Raw genomic sequence first — 22,020 nt, 5'->3', positions numbered from 1 at the left:
AGAGTATCATAGTGAAACTGCTTAATTTCAGGAAGCAAGACATTTTGCAGGAGATTTATGTAAAGATAACATACAGGGCATATGTCATGTACAGCTCTGGAAAAAATTTTGACCACTGCAAATTTTTCTTAAATCAGCATCTCTACATGTATGGCAGCCATTCCATTCCATTCATATTTTTATTTGGAATTTGGGAGAAATGTTGTCAGTAGTTTATAGAATAAAACAAAAATGTTCATTTTACCCAAACACATACCTATAAATAGTAAACCAGAGAAACTGATCATTTTGCAGTGGTCTCTTAATTTTTTCCAGTGCTGTATATGGTGGAATATACATGGTAGAAACACAACAGACGTGGAACGTATACAGAAATATACTGATCGCAAATGAAAATAAATATACACTATATTATAGGTGTTTAAAAAGGACAATAAAATGGGTCACAATAGCTGGATTTGGTACACATGTGAGGAACTGATATGTTTAGATGTATATAAATAAATACGGTGAATAAACATCCATAACTCTAGTCTTGTTTCTAGGTATTGTTGGCATGTTTCATATCCGTGATATTTTAAACCAGTTCTTTTTTGTTATGTCTGTGTTTTACTCTATATGGAGTCACACAGCCCCCCGACAAAGCAAAAGCAGGTGTGATAAATGCATGCTGCCAATGGTAATTATTAATTATGATTTTTCTTTCAGCGTCCTGGCAGTTTAACATTGATGTGACCAGACCACACATCATTAACGGCAGCCAAGGGGACTACTTCGGATACAAGACATTGCAATTTGCTACGAATAAGGAAAATTGGTGAGTGCCTGGGTGATTTTTCTCACTAATTGTATGCATGCGGTATTGAGCGTGTAGCGTCTTAGCGATTAGTAACATATATAAGACACCTCAGCATTTCACATCGCAGATACAGCAAATGTGTCAAAATGTGTTGCACAATGGAAACTCCCGGCCCGCCTGCCCTCCTCCCCTGTGTTTAAGTGTGAAGTGTTTATCACCTGGAATCAGCGCAGAGAGAGAGAGCATTTTCCTGCGTATCTCGGCAGGCCTCTGTTGGAACCCAGGCCTCGAGGGGAACGCAGAACAAGACAACCCTGAGCAAGGTCAGCCCCATTTCTGTCTGAAACTAAAGCTGGACAACGGCACCCCCGAGGCACAAGGGTGCTTTTCAAACGGGCTCGGTCTGTGTTGGACACATAGACGCACTGTGTCTTGGGGAAAGTTTCACTTGATCCGTGAAGTACAGGTCACTGTCAAGGCTAATGGGATAAGCCGACTTGATGCTACTTTTAAGCCTTTCTGTGCTCAAAAGGTCTTGTTCTCCAAGCTGTATTTGTATTCATTAACTCCACCTTGGTGTTTAATAAGCTATGATGATTATAGCCACCTCTAAGAGAAGTTTACACTCGCTCACTACCCGATCCTTGAGAATGATACACCTGAGCTGCATGTTAAATAAAGCATGTCTCAAGTTCCCTTTGTTTTTCTTCTGTGGCATATTCAATTAACATACCCTCATTAAACACACCTATTCGCTGGGTCTATTTGAAACAGTTACTATATTGGATACATTCAGTTGTGGTCACACTTACCGCAGTCCTTGTGCTTCGGTGTGGTTGTGCGCTACACAGAAATATGAATCCCTTTCCTAGAAGGGTAGCAGGGTGCGGCAATTAGTAATAAAATTACCTCACTCTCTCCTATGAACTAAGCTGTCAGCTCAAGTTAGTAGTGCATTTTATTAATAGGCCCATTTCTCAAGAAATAATAGTGTGATCACCATTTATTTGTATTGTTTTTAATTTCTTTTTGGTCTACCTCAAAACCCTGTAATATGAAACCTCCTGCCTGTTTTTAAAGTGCTTTTTGTGGGTTTCTTACATTTCTTCAGTTTAGAGCCACTTCATCAGGGGAGTATGAAAAACACCAAATGAACACAACATACACAAACACAAAAAGACACAAACACTACCCTATGCTACACCACTAAGGATAGTACAGCTGGAGTTTGTCAGTTAAAAGACACACACTACGCAATTAGAGCACTGAAATGCCTCATTAGAACAGTACATACACATGTGCCCACACTCTCACATACACACTCTCACTTCACCCCTGCGCATCCTCCCTGCTGTTGCGCAACTGCCGTCACCTTTTGCTCCCTTGTGTTTTTTTTTGTACTGCAGAAAAAGAGGAAGGGGGCTGGTCTTTGGTATCCTGTAACTCTCATAGTCTTTTATTTTGCTCTCAGCTGCTGATCTGCCTCAAACAATCGCGTTTCAGACCACACCTGCCTCCAAACACTTGAGACTCGAGCAATAACACATCCACCAAATAAGAGCTATTCGAGGACTTCGGGGGTTCTGGGGCATGCGCCGAAGGAGGGGATGCGCACGGGGGGTCAGGCCACGATTGCTGTGCCATTTCAGAGTGGGCAAAGAAAAAGAAAGAAAAAAAGGAATAAAGCAAGGGGAATTTAGAAATAATAGAAAGGAAGAAAAGCTATTACTGGATGTTAACAGAAATTGGTAAAGTTCAACAATCAACACTGCTCGTGTTAAAGGCAGAGGGGGACACAGGAAGAGGTGGAGTGGAGCGTGGTGCCTGTTCATCAGAGTGATACATCTGCTGTGATATCCTTTCCCACGGTGTGCCCATGGTCTCTCTGAGAGCATCTCAATTCTCTGAGGCCGCAGGGGTGCTAGGCTATGAGGCAGGGGTGAATTGAGATATATTGTGTAGCAGGACCAAACGGTGATGAGGTAGGAGGGGCAACTGAAGTTTAAGGCGCAGGAGACTCTATCCCAGAGGGGGGTGGGTGGCAACCCTGTTCTGCTGGAGTCTGCAGTCTTCACATCTCTCTTAATCAACCCTCACTGGTCACCCTGAACACAGGCACCTTGTGAATAATTAAGCCCCACAACAGGCTCAATATTAAGGAGTTTAACGATTTGGATAAAACAAAACAAAAACTCCCGACCCCAGCTCTGCTCTGCCCATATGGAAATCACATTTTATAATATAATGTAGTGACTGCTGGCTCTCGTGTTAATAATAATATGAATCTATTTTTTTAGGTATTTCAGCATCTTAACACACCGCACATAGATGTCAGGTATCTTTATTTCTCTGTTAGACGCAGGCGGTAAAAGTGTGTGCATTACTCTAACCGTGCTCTTATCTGTGAGTTTTGTTCATCACATACAGCCCTTCCTAAGCTGGATCTCTGGTGCTTGAGGGTGATATCCCTGTGCGCTTGGATTAAAGTTACGTTAACCACACTAAATGTATATCATGAGTATTATGTATTGTGTCTAAAAGTGAGTTTGGATGCAATTGAAATATATAAAAGTGTGGTCATTTTGTGGGGAAGTGGGCGGGGAAAATAGGGGAGTTCCATATTCTTGGTTTTGAAAGACAAATCACGGTCAACCATCTGCAAGCTATGAAATGTGCTGAGATAAGTAACTCTGAAGGAACATCTCATATTGGGAGCCCTTGGACATTGCCAGACTAAATTTCAGAATAAACCCACCCACACCGCAGGGGTTTGTGTGATCGCAGGGCTTTCAGTGTTATTTTTGTGCTAATCTGCCTGCACCCTCTTAACTAAGTTTAAATTAGCTGTGTGGGAAAGACTTCACCAATGAAGGTGATATTTCTGCTTTACACTGATCTCCTGCCAGCTGATATCCGAAACTGTGAATGGTACGGACATTACAACAGATGAGAGATCCAACTCTTTACCTTTGTATTTATATATAAGTTCAGTGTGAAAGTGACATTTCTATACATTTTGAGAAGTTGAAGTTGAAATAAGGATCAACAGAAAAATGTGGGGGGGGTGGCGGAGAGAGTTTTGATGTGAGTAAGATCTGATCTGACTCATAAGAGAGAACAATTCCATCTTAGCATGTTGCTTCAAGCTCCATTTTGATCACTGCCCAGCTACACAAATAACACTGAGGCACAGGGGATGTCTGCCAAACATGAAAATCGAATCAAATAAACAGTATAAATGCCTGCTAAAGAACAGAACTGCGCTTGATAGGTAATGAGCTTCCAGAGACGGACCCTATGTGACGTGTAGGCAACATTACTGCGCCACAATCAGACGACATTAACATTCCCATGAACGACAGCGAGCTCTCAGGGGAGACGCGTTTCTGCCACACTTTTCACTTGTTAGAACCAAAAAGCAACCAAATAACAGCCTCACACAATGTTGCCAGAACGGGCAACTTGTGATCGATTCTTCAGCCCGATTGTTTAGGGACATGGCGCTTACGGCCCGCACTCCTAATCTCTGGGATGCTCTTCCTCACAATGTTAGAAATGCCATTTCTCATACCGTTCTGTAGCGCTAAACTGATTTTTTTTAGGCTCTTGAAACGTCTGCCAGTGAAAGTGCCAATAATCAGATTTTTTCATTCTGCGTTGTGTGGTTCTGATCACCTCATACATCATAGTGGTTGTATCTGACAGAAGGGCAGGCAGATTGGCAAACCTCCAGACATACAGCAGGGTAGGGTTGCGGTGTAACTGAAGAGACTGAGTGTCAGTGCTGGAGAATCACCAAGGCAGAACGGCTCCCAGAACGGCCCAGGGGGGCTCTTCACTTGCAAGCACTTTCACACATCCTGACTGAGCTGACGTGTCGAGCACAACGACTTCCTGAGAATGCTATCCAGCACTTCGCACCTGGGGCAATCTGCCCCACTGACAGAGAGATGGTTGGAAGGTGTGAGGTGCGAGTGGAGGATGGAGGGCAGTGTTCGGAACATCATGCACACGAATCTGCATGCGTTGTCAACCGAATGTCTTCATCAAATGGCAGTAAAGCAGAAAGTCGTCCTTTCTTGTAGAGCACAGAGATGTGATGGGGAAGATTACAATACCAGTGAGTAAAATAAGAGTGACTGCAACAGACCTGTCACCGCATCAAACAAATAATATATTATTAACCCTCATAATAATCAAGGCCACTGTGGTGTGGGGTAAGTATGTAACCCCTCTGGTCAGCATGCACTTTGGATTGGCTGACAGCGTGTGTCGGGGGATGAACTGGAACAAAAGGCACCGGGGAAGCTGCTGCAATCAGTCACGCTGCACTGCAAAATAACATAAGCAGCAGATGGAAAAACCATGACTCCAGTAGATGGGATTGAGTTACAGTATGGAGTTATAGTGAAAGTACAGTGGGGATATCATGCTTCAGCAGGGTGGTGTCTGGGTAAAAGTGCAGAAGGATAATCCCGCTACAACAGGGCTGCAGCCCAACGTCTTCTGAATCGTGGAGATACAGAGACGGTCAAGTAGATGAGGGAAAAGCCCCCGCTACCATAAAGACGATGTAAAAGGAGAGTTTCCGCACTGCTGAAAGTCACAGAGAAGACATGAATCTTGTTTATCGCAAGTACGGTAAAACAAGAAGAGAAACACAAACACACAAAAAAACAGGAAGTCAATTACAGGAAGCCCAGGCCTTGTAAGTGAAACTGCAGTTCAAAAGTACACATGCTGATCTGAACAATATCATTTGATAGCAAAAGACGAGACACATTTCAAAACTCTCACTTTACTCATTCCACTTATCGCAGTGTCCATGACATCACCAGGCACAGTAACCCAGGTGACTCTCATGCCTCCACATCTGATAGCACGGCCTGCTGCAGCTGACAAGACCAGGCGGAGACTAGCAAGACTGCCTGTGTAGAAGACAGCTGTTTAGTGTTCACATCCTTCATTTGATCCATTTCGTTTAATTGACAGCATCAGTGACACTAGACTTTTTAACTTAACATTTTCACCATTCGTTCAACGCTGATTCAGCCTGGAGAAGACTGCCACAGCTCCGGGGTGATGAGGGCCAATCAATCCATCGAACATGAAATCATATCAGAAAATAAATACATCATTTCAACCACAGCTTTTGCTGTAAGTGTAGTAATAGGTTGTGTGCAGGATGTCTTTTATTGTGTAAGAGATGGCATCTTGTGTGGTTTGGGGCCGGAGGACCACGAAGCTAAGCTGCACAAAATTACTCCTCTTACACAATAAGAGACACCCTTCACAACATGCATTAATAAATCAGACATGTAAGGCTTAGACACCCAAATATCTTTACTGTTAAAAAACAAAAACGTTTATTTTCGATAAATATAACAATCAACCTCCCTTCTCCCCTCTCCCCCTCCTCCAACATACCAAAACTATTGAACGCAAATGCACATCCTTGAAACGGTTGGTAACTGAAGATTTTTTTAACCCTGATAATTCAATTGCACAGGATGACATTTGCACACAAGATCAGGATGTTTGGAGGTGCTGTTCTGTGATTGGCTGGTTTCTCATTGATTCGTAAAAGACCCAAACCTCTCAGCCAACACTTAGTAAAAGAAAACGTCCCCTGCCTTCACAAGATAAACCACAGCCTCTAAACCACACTTACAGCACATACAGCACCCATTTTTACCTCAGCAGTTGCCTCCAGGCTAAATGAGTTTCAAAATTCTCCCCCTTGAATACTCATACATTTATATATGCATTATCTACATTGGCATTTGCATTATTAAAGTAAGAAATGAGCTGCTGATTATGTGGGCGTAATATTTAAATGCAAATAAATGCTTTGTCTTTATAAAGGTGTTACCCTGGTTGCTTAATAGCTTTTGGTTTTTAGCCACAGAAAACAGCTGAAAAAACCAAACCCTAACAAAGGGCCCTGCAATACCTGCATCTTTCTCTTTCTTGGTAGACGCCCTTATCCAGGATGACTTTACACAAGCATTACAAAAGTGCAGGAGTACAATTAATATAAAACATATAGCATACATACTGGTTCAAAGAGGTAACAAGTGCGGACATGATGCAGTGACGTCCTAGGTATGAGCTAAAACGAGGGGGCACAGGAGAAATCCCAGTAAAACAACAGGAGATCTAGCAATGTATAAGTAAGCAGGAGCATAAAGAAGCATAGTTATATAAAGTGCAAAATCTCTAGTCCTGAGCTGCTCAAGATAAGCCGCTATATTACATGTACATGAAACTAACACCTCTGCGTGAGAACAGAGTGTTGACACTGTTTGACAGGGTCTGATCTGTATGGGGCTCCTGAGCAACCGCCACGCTGTAAGAAATCTCACATCGGATGATCTTATTTAACAGGTTATTAGGATACGCTCACCTCTTCCCTTGCTTCAGAGCCTGCTCTTTCCCCAGCCTCTTCCCTCACATGGTGGGGAACGACCTGCTCACCAAGGTCTGGACCGCACAGTCCCTGACCTACTTACTGCTTCGGGTCAAGACTTACCTGTGCACACTGTACGTGCAAAATCGCAGCCAACCTAAGCACTTTCGAAATGCACTAAATCTCCCATCTGCTACCTATTGTATGTGTATCTTTAGCACTTCCAGTCATGTTAGTGTTACTGCTGCTGTAATATTCCTACTGAGATATCCCTCTGCACGTACACACACACACTGGGGACTGAACTCAACTGTATTTTGTATTTTGTTTTAGCTCCTATGTACCAGGACGTGTACATATATATACAGTATGTATACTGTACATACTTATACTTTATACTTCCTGTGACAAGCGGGTAAGGGCGTCTGCTAAGAAATTATGATTCATAATAATAATAATAATAATACATGGTTAATGAACCAATGAATCCGTTATCAATATTGCTCAACAGTTGTTATCAGTGGGATAAATTGGCGCTCAGCAGGATCATGGAGCCAGAAAACAGATGTGAATCAGCCCACACTCAACAAAAGCCCCATTCACACTGAAATGCCAGACAATCGCCGGCAACGTTGGCCTGCTTTGTCCTGTTGCACCCCATTCACACTGGGTTTGAATGCCAGAGAATTGCCGGCAAGGACCCATTCACACAGAAAACAGAGACTGCCGGCAAGAGCGCTGTGGCCCTGGGGCCGAGATGCTACAGAAGCCTGTGGATCCGCAGAGCAGACCCGGCCTGGCACTCTGGAGGAGTCTGTACAAGTGCAATCATTTCCCCGATTTGCCAGATTCCTTCATTGTGTTTACACGCTCATTTATGTATTTATTAATTTACATCAGTAATCTGACAACAATTTGAATATTGGGCTATATTCATAAAGGGTTTTACAAAAGGTAGCTCATTAAAAAAAAAGAATATAATGTAAATTAAGGTTAATGTATACATCAGAGCGTACAATTTTATGTAAAGATGCTGCGTGTGAGCCATACATTTTTCAATCATTTTGCGGCTTATTTGTACTTTTGTTTGTGTGAGAAAATAAGTGTCAGAAATAGCAAATTGCTATAAAAACCCTTCATTTAATGTATTATGTAAAGTAGCAATATATGTTAAAATGTATGGCAGTAGCAGTAAAATACTCCTAGATGACTAGGGGGCGTCACACTATTGTGCTATTGTAATTTTATACAGGCAAAAAATCACCATTCAGCAGTGCAACGCTGATTATAATATAATATAATAGCAGCATATTGTTGTGTTCAGTAACTGCATACAGTGTGTTTAAATATTGGATGCATTCATGATACAGACAGTTGTCACAGATTGTGAAAATGAATCGCTTTGCTGGTCAGATCTGCACACATCTGTACAACGTGACCGCGCCTGTGTATTATTTGGTTGTATCAGAAGTAGACTTTCAAATGTGTTAGACTACTGCATGTAGTTACTTTATTGCCGTCATATGCATGTGTTATTGTACACATTATGCTGCCATTTCTTATGCACTAATCATGTAGAATGTAAATATGTTTTCTTAATATAAAATTAACCAAGCTCACTTGATTTTTGCAATATGAACACAAGTGATCCAAGACAAGTGTGAACAGCCAGCACACTGATACATTGTTTCAAACCGACCTGATTTCGTTTTAAACGAACCAAGTGTGATGGGTAACACGTTTGCCTGTATTATAGGTATTATATTTTGCATGATTTATTGGTATTTAACATCTGACATGTGTGACAATAGGTAACATTACATACGCCAACCTGTTGGTTCATCAATAACACTCTGCTGCGACTTCATTATTTTCAGTCACAAATTCTTGTTCAAAGGTGGCTTAAACTTGAAGTGTTGTGGTCACAATATGCGCCCCTATTCTGATTGGTTACGTCAGTTAGCTGAGCACTGCGTCAACCACGCAAGGATGTGATGCGTCAATCATTTTGCTGCTCCATTTACACAGACACATTGACGGAAAATTGCTGGCATATACCCCATAGCATAAGCCTTCTATAGCATTAGGGTGATTAGTTGTGGTTGTGGCCTGTTCTGCACCTCCCCTTTGAAATGAGTGAAAAAAGGAAGTGGCAGGTTGCAGTATATTGCCTGTTGCAACAATTATTTTCCAGGAATAGACTTGGCAGAGAACACAGAGACAGACCGGCTATAAGGCAATACTTTCCAAAGTGAGAGAGTGACTGTGAGCATGTGAAAGAGAGAGCGGTTAACGCACTAACTGTAGGACTGTGACTCGGTAGTGGAGAGAGCGCTGGATAAAAACTCAAGACGGGCCAATGACAAACCCAGCCATTTTGATTGTGCCACAAAGATGATTCTCCTCATTCACAGTCTGTGGCCAGAGAGCTCCCACAATGATGAGCAAGCTGAGCCAGGACAGCTGCTAACAGGAGCACCTACAGCGTTTCGGGCATTCGACTGATCAGCGTTGTTGAAGGGATTGCTTTTGAATGGATTTGTTATGAATAATGATCTCTCTCTCTCTCTCTCTCTCTCTCCTAGGATAGTTGTCAGTGCTCCTTTAAAAGACAATGGGACAGGAGGGATCTACAAGTGTGCTTATGATGACAGCAAGTGTAATCCCATCAGCCTAAAAGGTAACCTGCGATTGAAACAAAGCCCCCCTTCTGCTGTCCATTCCATAGCATAAGCTGCTTTTATACTACACTCTTTATTGATACCCCCCACACCATATATTCTGAGATTATGTACCTCTCAGCCTAATCCCCCTGACTGGTCCATATACACCCATTTGTTTGCATATGCACTTGCTGTGTAAAATGCCCTCACCCTAAAAATGAGTCCTGTAGCTACACTTCCACAATCTTGCAGTGTTGTGCTTAATTTGGCTGCTCATTAAGCAAGTGTACCCTGGTACCACAGGATTGTAGCATGGATTTCACTGTGGTTGCTGTGCCCTAGTGTTCCAATGGTGTAATATGGGCCCAACATGCCTCCACTGGGCTTCACTAACATTGGACCATTGGGATACTAATGATACACCATGATACATATTTCTGGCCTGTTGACTGTGGTAGACCAGGGTTCATCCATGGCACTGAGTATTAAAACCCAGGGAAGGCACTTCCCTGAAGCGTACCCGTGTTCTGTTGCCCCGACATCATGTTGTTCCGAGTTCCCTTCAGTACCACGTTGTCAAAACTCTACTGGTTCACCGCAGTGTCTTTCAGCGGCTTGTTTAACGTGTTCTCTCTGTTTCTGTGTGGTGAGGCATTTCCTGTCAGCATGTGTTTACACAATGTTGTGCAAAACAGTGAAAATGTAGGTTGGTTAGGTAGGTAGGTTACTGATGGCAGTAAATGTTGGAACGGGTCACAGTAAAAGTTGCAAATGCCCTCCATGACCTTGCAGATATGTACAATTTCCAACTTCCACGGTGTGTAGAAGAGGCAAAATCAACTTAATAGTTTATTCACTCTGTCCAAAGCACAGTACACAACATGCAATCTAGACAATATACGTTTGGTGGTTTCCAGCCAGAGACCCTGGGCCAGGAGAGCCAGGTTTGACAGAGAAGCTAGGTGGCCCAGTAACCTAGATTTCTTTTGCCATCCCCTTTTTTCTTGAACCCACCCTGAGGAAAATACATTACTGCTCTGCCTGCTGCTGCTGCTGCTACTGATACTGCATCTATGACTGTGTTACTATTACTGCTGTGACTGTTCCTCCTATTAATGTCACAGCTGGCTGTTGTGTTACTGCCACAGCTTCTGCAATAAAACTACCCTTTTGTAATCTTGCCCTGCTACTCTGTTAGTCGTAAGATTTTGTCAGTCTGTTATCAGGCTCTTACATGAGGTCACACCCAAGAGTTACAGTGGTTTCTTATGGTTCTAATAGGCCGTAACTGGGATTTACTGTTATTTATGGTAGAAAGGGGTAAAGGCATTTTAAACCCATAGGAAGCCAGTGTAAAACCTGGGTACAACCACATATCAAAACAAACGTGTTGAAAGTGTAACTATCCTCTTGCTCAATGTTTCTGGGCAATCAGGGCAGCATTTGCTCTCCCCTGTGAGCTCCCTGCACCCTCTGCTGGTCTAATGCATATTATTTAAGAATGAGCCATATGAACTAGATCCTCCAAGCTAGTACTGTGTTCCCCTCTGATCCCCATCTTTGACCATCCCACAGTGGTGGACAGTGGTGTGAAAGCCATTGGACTGTCTCTTGCTGCCAAGTCAGGACAGGAACCGGAGATAACGGTAAGTGGAGTCTTCATATTTGTTCCCCGAAATATCTGATATGCAGTTTCTCACAGCACCACTACCTGTGTGTGTGTGTGTGTGTGTGTGTGTGTGTGTGTGTGTTCATATGCATTTTGGGGGGATGAGGGGCTTATCCTGATCAAAATCTGGAATGGAATGTTTAATTTCAAAAGTTCCACTTCGATTCCAATGTGGACAGTTCTCAAAACCCATTACAGTATCACCACTGGTAGGCTGGTAGTAATGTAATGATATCACAGTGACTCCTTTCAAACCTCTGATCCAGACCTGCAGCCCAGCCATGGCCCATGAGTGTGACAAGAACACTTACTACAACAGCATTTGCTATCAGTTTGACAACATGATGATGCTCACCTACAACTTCACACCTGCCTACCAAGGTATCCCGATCCACTGTCCCGAGCTCTGTTGATGTTCTGTGTCTGGCTCCGCTCAGGTCAGGGGAGAATTCCAATCCCAAAGCCAAAGACACTGGGTGTCTGTTGGCATTCCTAAGAGGCCTGGGGGTTACAGGTACCCTAGTAGTGGTTTCAGCTGGTCCCACACAGGGGGTCCATTGTGAATCCAGGGTTGATTATTGAACATAGCATTATAACACAGATCAAAATTGTGTGTGTCGAAATTAATGTAATGGATTGATATATTGGTGGGCGAAGGTGTAGATGGGGGCGGGGGGGGGAGTGCTCTGTCTTTTTTCAAGATTTTAGTCTCACATCCAAATTGTTCTACTCGGAAATAGATTTAGTTGCTCTGTGTCCCTTGGAAATCCTGTGTTCACTCCAATATGGACTCTCTGACTTATAAAGCAAGAGGAATAGGAACTGAATCTCTGAGTACCACAGCTTCTAATAATGCAGATTCATATGCGTGTGTGTGTGTGTGTGTCTGCCTGTGTTTGTGTATGTCTCTGTGTGTCTGTGTCTGTATGCATTGCACTGGGGTCCAGATTGCAGCAAGAGAAATGTGGACCTAGTGTTCCTCTTTGACGGGTCAGAGAGCTTGGTTCCCGCTGATTTTGATAAGAACAAGGAATTCATCTGGAACATCATGAGGAGCCTCATCAACTCCTCCATCCAAGTAAGCCCCCCCAATTCCTATCCTCCTTCAAACAATGGCAGGAGATTAAAGCCTGAGTCAGTCAACACATTTCATTTGGGCACCGCCATGTACAGTAGCAGTTTGTTCATAAATGTGGCAGAAGCGTATAGCCTCTCAGCACACCCTGTTGTAAGGGGTTTCAGAAATTCTCAGCACACACTGGCAAAATATATATATATATATATATATATATATATATATATATATATACACTCACCTAAAGGATTATTAGGAACACCTGTTCAATTTCTCATTAATGCAATTATCTAACCAACCAATCACATGGCAGTTGCTTCAATGCATTCAGGGGTGTGGTCCTGGTCAAGACAATCTCCTGAACTCCAAACTGAATGTCTGAATGGGAAAGAAAGGTGATTTAAGCAATTTTGAGCGTGGCATGGTTGTTGGTGCCAGACGGGCCGGTCTGAGTATTTCACAATCTGCTCAGTTACTGGGATTTTCACGCACAACCATTTCTAGGGTTTACAAAGAATGGTGTGAAAAGGGAAAAACATCCAGTATGCGGCAGTCCTGTGAGCGAAAATGCCTTGTTGATGCTAGAGGTCAGAGGAGAATGGGCCGACTGATTCAAGCTGATAGAAGAGCAACTTTGACTGAAATAACCACTCATTACAACCGAGGTATGCAGCAAAGCATTTGTGAAGCCACAACACGTACAACCTTGAGGCGGATGGGCTACAACAGCAGAAGACCCCACTGGGTACCACTCATCTCCACTACAAATAGGAAAAAGAGGCTACAATTTGCACAAGCTCACCAAAATTGGACAGTTGAAGACTGGAAAAATGTTGCCTGGTCTGATGAGTCTCGATTTCTGTTGAGACATTCAGATGGTAGAGTCAGAATTTGGCGTAAACAGAATGAGAACATGGATCCATCATGCCTTGTTACCACTGTGCAGGCTGGTGGTGGTGGTGTAATGGTGTGGGGGATGTTTTCTTGGCACACTTTAGGCCCCTTAGTGCCACTTGGGCATCGTTTAAATGCCACAGCCTACCTGAGCATTGTTTCTGACCATGTCCATCCCTTTATGACCACCATGTACCCATCCTCTGATGGCTACTTCCAGCAGGATAATGCACCATGTCACAAAGGTCGAATCATTTCAAATTGGTTTCTTGAACATGACAATGAGTTCACCGTACTAAACTGGACCCCACAGTCACCAGATCTCAACCCAATAGAGCATCTTTGGGATGTGGTAGAACGGGAGCTTCGTGCCCTGGATGTGCATCCCACAAATCTCCATCAACTGCAAGATGCTATCCTATCAATATGGGCCAACATTTCTAAAGAATGCTTTCAGCACCTTGTTGAATCAATGCCACGTAGAATTAAGGCAGTTCTGAAGGCGAAAGGGGGTCAAACACAGTATTAGTATGGTGTTCCTAATAATCCTTTAGGTGAGTGTATATATATATATATATATATATATGCATTGCTTTATTTATTGTAAAAAAGGTATTTTATTGTTGATGGCTTAAAATAAGTTTTTGATTCAATTGGCACTACCTCTATAAAACTGTTGGCACCCTGGAGAGAAGTTTTAATCCAGTTATCAGTTAATCAGACCAATTAAGTGACCGTGAACTTGTTCAGAACAAAAACTAGAAGACTTGGTGGCCCTTCGGGAATTGAGTTTGAGAGCCCAGGCTTAGCGATTTGCAGTGCTGACATCATTCATTGGAATACATTTTAGTTTAGAAAGTACAGCTAGAGGTATATGAACAGTATATTATAAATCACATTATTGATCGGTTAGCAGATGCTCTCACCCAGATGTCAAAAGGTATACCCATGAAGACACACAGGACTCACGTACAATGAATTGTGAGCAAGTATAAAACACATGTTTAAGAGAGAGTTCTGGCAAGAGCCAAGGCATGGTTATTGCTATGTCAGAGTTACACGCAAAACCCTGTCAGTTTTCCTGTGTGTCTTGCAGTTTGCAGCTGTGCAGTTTTCTACAGAGCCCAGAATCGAGTTCACCTTTAATGACTACCAGAAGAGCAAAGACCGTTCCAAACTGCTCGAGAAATCAGTCTACATGAAGTTACTCACAAATACCTACAATGCACTGAATTTTACTGTGTAAGTTACATTATGTCTTTTTAAAACAAATGCAGTGATATTAATCTGTAGCCTGTGTCTGTGTCACACCACCTGCCTTGCACTGCACCCTCCACGCATGAGCACACCACACTAATGCCGCCGCCACCCCTCCCCTTGCAGAGTGAATGCTCACAGTGCCTGAAGGGGACTCAGTGGAACTTGTTTTTGTTTGTCTCTTAGAGACAGGCTACTGTATAATACATTATTGGGAGCCAAAGCAGATGCCACTAAAGCGATCCTGATCATTACTGACGGAGACCCCACGGACTTCGATGACTACGAAATATCCAAACACCTTGAAAAGAATAATGTCATCCGCTATGTGATTGGGGTCAGACTTACCGATTACTTTTGCAGAAATTAAGTGTTTTATTATTTATGTCTTAGGTTCTTGATGTCTCTTTACAGTCAAGCATAAACTCCATATGTCACAGCAATTACTTACATTGTTTCTGATGTGGACTAATTGACTGAATAAGAAATATACAGCTTCTCTCTCTCTCTCATATATATATATATATATATATATATATATATATATATATAGATATATAGATATATAGCTCTGGGAAAAATTAAGAGATCACTTAACATTGATTTCTGAACTTGGAGTTGTCTCTTAATTTTTTCCAGAGCTGTATATATAGATGGATAAATGGATGGATGGATGGATGGATACTGTATATTTCTTATTAATTAAATTCTATACATACACATGTCTGTATGTATATACAGACGGGTGACAAATTAAAGGAAAAACCTGAATAAATTAGTGCAGGAACATAACAAATGCAGATGCCTCCAAAGAAGCGTACTGCATAATACTATTAAGCAATTAACATCCTATCCTGCTCTGTGGCATGTATACAAGTGCTGAGCAGGCCCAGTTGACCTCGATTTTGGATCAAGATGGCAAGAGGACAGAATCTCAGTGACTTTGAAAGAGGGGTCATTATTGGGGCATGAATGGCAGGAGCTTCAGTCACAAAGACGCTCAACTGTCTAGTGTTTCAATAGGAACAGTGACTAAAGTTACATCTGCATTTAGATCTATGGGAAAGACATCAGTAAATAGGGCTGGAAATTGTGTTCGAAAGCGCACATTCGATGACTGTGATGTTCATGCTTTACAGTGATATGTAAGAAAAACAGAAGAGCAACTCTTTCCCAGGTGACTGAGAATGTCAATGCAGGACGTGTTCAGACTGTAAGCAAGAACAGTCCATCGAGAACTACACAGAGAGGATATTATAGTAGGGCTGCAGTGCATAAACCCCCCATTACAAAGACAGATGCACATCTGAGAGTTTAGTGATACAACAACCATAGGCACTGGTCCACAGAGATGTGGAAAAAAGTGATATGGTCAGATGAGTCATCCTTCAGCATATTCTCGACAAATGGACGAGTGCATGTGTGGTGACACCAAGAGAACGGTACAGGCCTGATTGCTTGACCCCTACAGTGAGGGGGTCCGGAGGCTCTGTTGTGCTGTGGGGGGCATTATCTTGCCATGGTTTGAGTCCACTTGTCCCCTTAGAGGGAAGGGTCACTGCAAATCATTACAAAGTTATTCTAAATGATCACCTTTATCCTATGGTGAAACATTTCTATCCTGATGGGAGTGGTCTCTTCTAGGATGACAATACCCCCATCCACAGGGCACGAGGGTCACTGAATGGTTTGATGAGTATGAAAATAATGTGAATCATATGCTATGACCTTCGCAGTCACCAGATCTCAACCCAATTGAACACCTATGGGAGATTTTGGACGAAGGTGTTAGACAGCGCTCTGCACCACCATCATCAAAACCCCAAATGAGGGAATATCTTTTGGAAGAATGGTGTTCATCCCTCCAGTAGAATCCAGAGACTCGTAGACTCTGTGCCAAGAGCATTGAAGCTGTTCTGGCGGCTCATGGTGCCCAACACCTTACTGAGACACTTGGTTTTTAAAATAATGGTTTTCACTTTAATTTGTCACACGTTTGTATGTGTATATATCACAGATTCTTGAGAGTTGAGAAACAAGGTAGTTATACCCTTTAGTAATACCTTAAAGTATACAGAATATACTACTACTATTAATAATAATAATAATAATAATAATAATAATAATAATAATAATAATAATAATAATAATAATAATAATGCCACTAATAATAATTTGTATTGAGAGTCAGAGGGAGGAATCACCAAAGTCTGTGTGTTCTTTCTGTCCTAAAGGTTGGAAAAGTTAATTTAGAAAGAATAAGGATTCTTGCCTCAGAGCCTAGAGAGAACAATACCTTTAAAATCCAGGACTATGCTGGGCTGAAGGGTGTCCTGGACAACTTGCAGAACAAGATCTACAACATAGAAGGTAAAAATTCCAGCAGGGATGCTTACAGTGCTCTCACCACAGGGATGTCAGTTACAGGGTGAAAAGTACTGCCAGCTCTTCATCGTTGGCCTGTTGGTTGTTGATTCTCCATCTCTATTGCTCACGCTCTCTCTCTGTCTCTGTCTGTCTCTCTCTCTCTCTCATTCTCTCTCACACCTTTCTGCAGGAGCCAAAAATGCAGACAGCAAGACGTTTTTGAAGGAGGTGTCCCAGAGTGGATTTAGCGCTATCTACACTGAAGAGGTAAAGGCTGGGGCTGGGGCTGGCTGTGTCATCGCAGTCCAGGGTTCAATGTGTAACTCAAGTGTGTCCTTTTGTGGGACTATGGGAGCACCTGGCCCTTCCTACTGCCCGGCCTTAATTAACCTGTATTAATTAATTAATACTCCTCCCTCAGAGTAGGGAGTTTAGGGAGTAGGAGTTAGTCATAAAGCCTTTTCTTCAATTTGTAAAAAAAAAAAAAAAAAAAAAAGCAAGATCACCTGTAGGCAAATAGACATGGAAATACAAGTATATAAATTGAAAGCTAGTGTGATTGGGCTCATGTGGTATATGACGTAACCCCTCAGTAAAATCATAACCGTGTTAAGCCTGTTTTGGGGTAGTGGGCTTAACACACTACTGGGTTGAAGCGCCTGGAGGGGCACCTCGAGTGTGCAGTTCAAATCCTGAGCTGGGAGCTCTGACCACACCGGCTACATGGGTACTGTAACCCGGATTCAACAGACTGATGCCTATCAGTTGCTGGGAGGAGTTAGAGGGGGAGAGTGTAACGGGGCTCATTCAGTATAATGAGCATGTTACAAGTGACATGACCCCTCAGTAAACTCAGTACAGTTAAGCCTTACTTGTCAGGAGACCCGGCCTTTTGCCGTGGCAGGTTTAACACTCTACTGGGTGGAGCTGCAGCGGTGCAGAGCGCTCAGAGGGGCGCCTGTGGTGCACAGTTTGAATCCCGAGCTGGGGGCTCTGACCACACCGGCTAAACTAAGCTAAGATTTAATTTATAATTTGACACGAAATGAAAAGTGTTTCCCCCACTTCATTACTACGCTGTCAAGGTGCTACATGGAATTAAAATGCTGGATGAATTTCTCATTCATAATCATAAAATATACATAAAATGTAACAATATTTTTCCTTCCATTGTATATACGAAATTGTCCACAGGTGGAAACATTGCGGTACATTCATGAAGGGTTTTACACAGATTTGCTTTATTGATTAAAAACAAATTAAAGTGCATCATTTTGCAGCTTATTTGTGAATCAATGACATTTCTTGTGTCCGAAGCCATTCTTTTCCTAAACATTTTTTAAATAAATACATGTAATATATACAATTATTCTAAGATATCTACTTTATATGGAACCAATTTCATTTTATTTAAATATAATACATTTTTTGAGTTTTGGTGTTCCAAAGTCCCAAAGTGTCAGGTGGTGCAATCGTCCGAACATATATGCAGAGAACAAATTTGTAGTAAAAAGGTTATTTTACTCAATAAAATTCTTAATCAAACAGTTTGGCATAATTTTATGTTAAATTGCTTATAAATTATTAAAAGTTGTGAAACGGTGCTATGTTAAATGTATTCTATTTAAAAAACCTTTTGTCCAAAAAATGCATTTCTCCAAATGTAAAATGGCGCAACCTATATAAAAAAAGGCGTTTTTATGTAATACCACATTAAGAAAACTATGAGCAGGATATGGCATCAGAAAAGAAGACCCCAAATGACCTCTATGCTGCAATAACACAATTAGCAATTCTCTCACAAATATTTGATAATTTGATATTTTTTTGCCATGTTGAGGTTGTGTCAAGTTACCCACAGTGCATTCTTGTGAACATAAACATGTATTTTACACCCATTTTGCTGTGCAAATTTGTCAATTGACCCTTGTACTTCATTCATTTTAGAAAAATAATTGGTTATACTTATAGCGAATTGGTGAATATAGGGTCACCTATTGATTATGAATGTGGCTTGTTTTGGCGATATTTGCCAGACAGGAGTTGGGAAATCAATGTCTTGGGTGCTATTAATGCCATTATGATTTGATTGAAAATTCTGCTTACTGAAGGCTGTGGGTGCCAATTCATCATTGCTACATTGTTGCATTTCCCCTGTTGCTAGACACCACAATATTGTCATCACCTTTATCTCTGCTGACAATGCCACATTACAGACTGGTGGAAGTAACTGCATTTCCTTTCACGGAAGGTGTGCTGAAACCTATTCTCATTGTTGCCACCTGCCAACTCCTAAGGGGACCTTGTGAGGTGTACCTTGTGTACTTTTAATTCTGAGTCTTTATGAACAGCTTTTTCTCCTAAGGGTAAAAGTAGGACCAAAGTTTCATCACTCTCAGATATTTCACATACTTAAGACCAATTTCTCACTCTCTAGATTTATGAATATGGGCCCAGTACCTATGCATTGAAGGTTCCAGTCAAGTCCACCTACTCTATCTTTCTCTGGAGATCTCAGTGAAGTGTGATGTACAGGGAGCCAATGGGTCTGTGTGTATTAACTCTCACCCCGGCATATGTCTTTCTCTCTCTGTCACCTTCTCTCATTCACTCTCTCTTCCACTCCCTCCCTCCTGTTCTATCTCCCTCTCTAGGACACATTAATGCTGGGAGCAGTGGGTTCTAACTCGTGGCGTGGTGCCATCAACGAGATCGGCCCTTTGGACTCCGAGGACCAGATCTCTATCTCAGACATCCCTTTGGACTCCTACCTGGGTGAGCTGCTCCTCTGCAGGCCACAGGGCGGGCCACCCCAGCACCACACCCTCACTTTGCACTGGCAGTCAGGGGCACGCCACACTTGATGAACCACAAATGCTCTTGTTGATAAGCTGACCTCATTGGCTGCTGCTGATGTTTTGCAAAAATTGAAAACGACATTCTTCATCTTGGCTTCCCACCCCCCTACACAGTGACACAAGCTGCTCGCTTCTATTGGCGTCCTGCCTGGCCTCTCATTGTACAGTAAGATTGACATATATGGATGTCCGAACTGAGTCATCACTCATCTCCGCAGGTTACTCGGTGGCTCATGGCCGAAGAGGGGAGATCTCTCTGCTCATGGCAGGGGCCCCCAGATCCAGTCACAAAGGCATAGTGGTGATCTTCCAGAGGACAAAACAGACAATATGGAACGCCACCCAGTTATTAAATGGGACTCAGGTAGGGCCACCCGGGGGCTGAAAATGCCCAAGTGCGCAGGTTTGATAAAACAAGTTTTTACATTTTCAGTTCTCGACATAAGTGTGAGCTGGCAGAAATAACCCATGATGCGGGGCAGTGCCCTGTCTAAATCCCAAATATATGTACTATTGTTGCAGCAAGATTGTGTAACCCATGTATGAATTTAAGCTTTGTGTATCACTGCAGAGAGGACAGGTGCAATAGTGCTGTGTAGCTGACTTTTAGAAAAACATTTTCATCCAAGGCCATAGAGTGAACAGAAGACAAAGGAGAAGTGTGTGTTGAAGTTTGGGGCACCTCATTGACGTCATCTAGTTGGCCAGCAGCCAAAGGGAGTCATCTTGTATATGATAGCATGGTCTTTAGAAAAACTTTAGATGTGTCTTTCCGACTGTGCCTTTCGTTATAACTGAATCAACTATTTTGGTATTATTTTAGTTAAATCGGGCCCTGAGTATTCCTTGTCCACCTATGTATTGACAGTGTACATTTCTCCCTATCACCCAGTACCTAATACGCCTAATTCTAAACACATGTTGGTCACCCACTCTCTGAAGACAGGGAAAGAGAAAGATGTCACTGCAATCTCGCGGTGAAAAAACGACTACCCTGCTATACTACTTCCCTTTTGTAACCTGATTCATCGATTGCACTTTTACTGGAACCTCAAATGTTTCAACATGCAGACAACCTTTGTTGAAGTCACGTGCGCGTTTACTACAGCCCCAGTGACCTGTCCGTCTCTCTCTCCCGTTAGATCGGTTCATATTTTGGAAGCGAGCTGTGCGCCCTGGATTTGGACTCCGATGGCAACACTGACTTTCTCTTAGTGGGGGCTCCAATGCACCACGGGTTGAAGAGTGAGGGGATGGTGGTTGTGTACAGCCTGACTCAAGAGGTGGGTACAGAATAGTACTGGAATGGAATGTAGGAGAGAGCAAACCTTCTATTCAACAGAAGGCAGCTTGCAGACAAAAAACATTGCAAAGATATAAAATATATACACTGAAAATACAGTCAAATCACAAGCACTGACATTGTACAATAGAGTATTGCTGAGGTAGGCATTATAAATACTGTATGAAGTCTACAGAAAAGCGTCACCCTCTCTCCCTCTCTTATTTACGTCTCAACATTTCCCCTGTATTACTCCTTTCCTCCTTCCTCTAACATTCTCACTTTTTACCCCTTGCCCCCCTGACTTCCTCTCTATCTACCTCTGCTACCCCTCTCCTCTTCCTGTCTTTTGTCTCTCTCTCAGGTGATGTTTGTGGAAGGTATGAATGTCAGTGGGGAATACGGTTCGGACCGTTTCGGTTCTGCGCTGGCTGCGCTGCAGGACATCAACGGGGATGGACTGACTGACGTGGCTGTAGGAGCGCCCCTGGAAAATGGCCACCAAGGGGCAGTGTACATCTATCTGGGCAACAAGCAGACTGGAATCAACATAAAATTCAGCCAGGTACTGAGAGGGGGGGATTGAGAGAGAGAGAGAGAGAGAGAGAGAGAGAGAGAGAGAGAGAGAGAGAGAGAGAGAGAGAGAGAGAGAGAGAGAGAGAGAGAGAGAGAGAGAGAGAGAGAGAGAGAGAGAGGTTGATACAGACTGGTTGGTTAGGGTACACTGTAAAGAGAGAGAGGGAGTTA

At 42.6% G+C, this 22,020-nt stretch overlaps 1 protein-coding gene across 1 annotated transcript in view; it reads left to right on the top strand.

The window, feature by feature from the left end:
* LOC136768851 (integrin alpha-L) overlaps nt 1–22,020 on the top strand; it is a 41,537-nt gene that overhangs the window by 7,680 nt on the left and 11,837 nt on the right. The window contains exons 2-14 of the mRNA XM_066723237.1: nt 709–817; nt 9,794–9,888; nt 11,447–11,517; nt 11,807–11,921; nt 12,488–12,618; nt 14,606–14,751; nt 14,953–15,103; nt 17,001–17,136; nt 17,324–17,400; nt 19,788–19,908; nt 20,210–20,355; nt 21,134–21,274; nt 21,638–21,838. Coding sequence (XP_066579334.1) covers nt 709–817; nt 9,794–9,888; nt 11,447–11,517; nt 11,807–11,921; nt 12,488–12,618; nt 14,606–14,751; nt 14,953–15,103; nt 17,001–17,136; nt 17,324–17,400; nt 19,788–19,908; nt 20,210–20,355; nt 21,134–21,274; nt 21,638–21,838 — 1,640 coding nt within the window. The remainder of the gene's footprint in view (nt 1–708; nt 818–9,793; nt 9,889–11,446; nt 11,518–11,806; nt 11,922–12,487; nt 12,619–14,605; nt 14,752–14,952; nt 15,104–17,000; nt 17,137–17,323; nt 17,401–19,787; nt 19,909–20,209; nt 20,356–21,133; nt 21,275–21,637; nt 21,839–22,020) is intronic.

The sequence above is a fragment of the Amia ocellicauda genome, chromosome 14 (genome assembly GCF_036373705.1).
Source record: "Amia ocellicauda isolate fAmiCal2 chromosome 14, fAmiCal2.hap1, whole genome shotgun sequence".
In the NCBI taxonomy this organism is placed as follows: Eukaryota; Metazoa; Chordata; class Actinopteri; order Amiiformes; family Amiidae; genus Amia; species Amia ocellicauda.
This window is presented reverse-complemented; position numbering and strand designations above follow the sequence as displayed.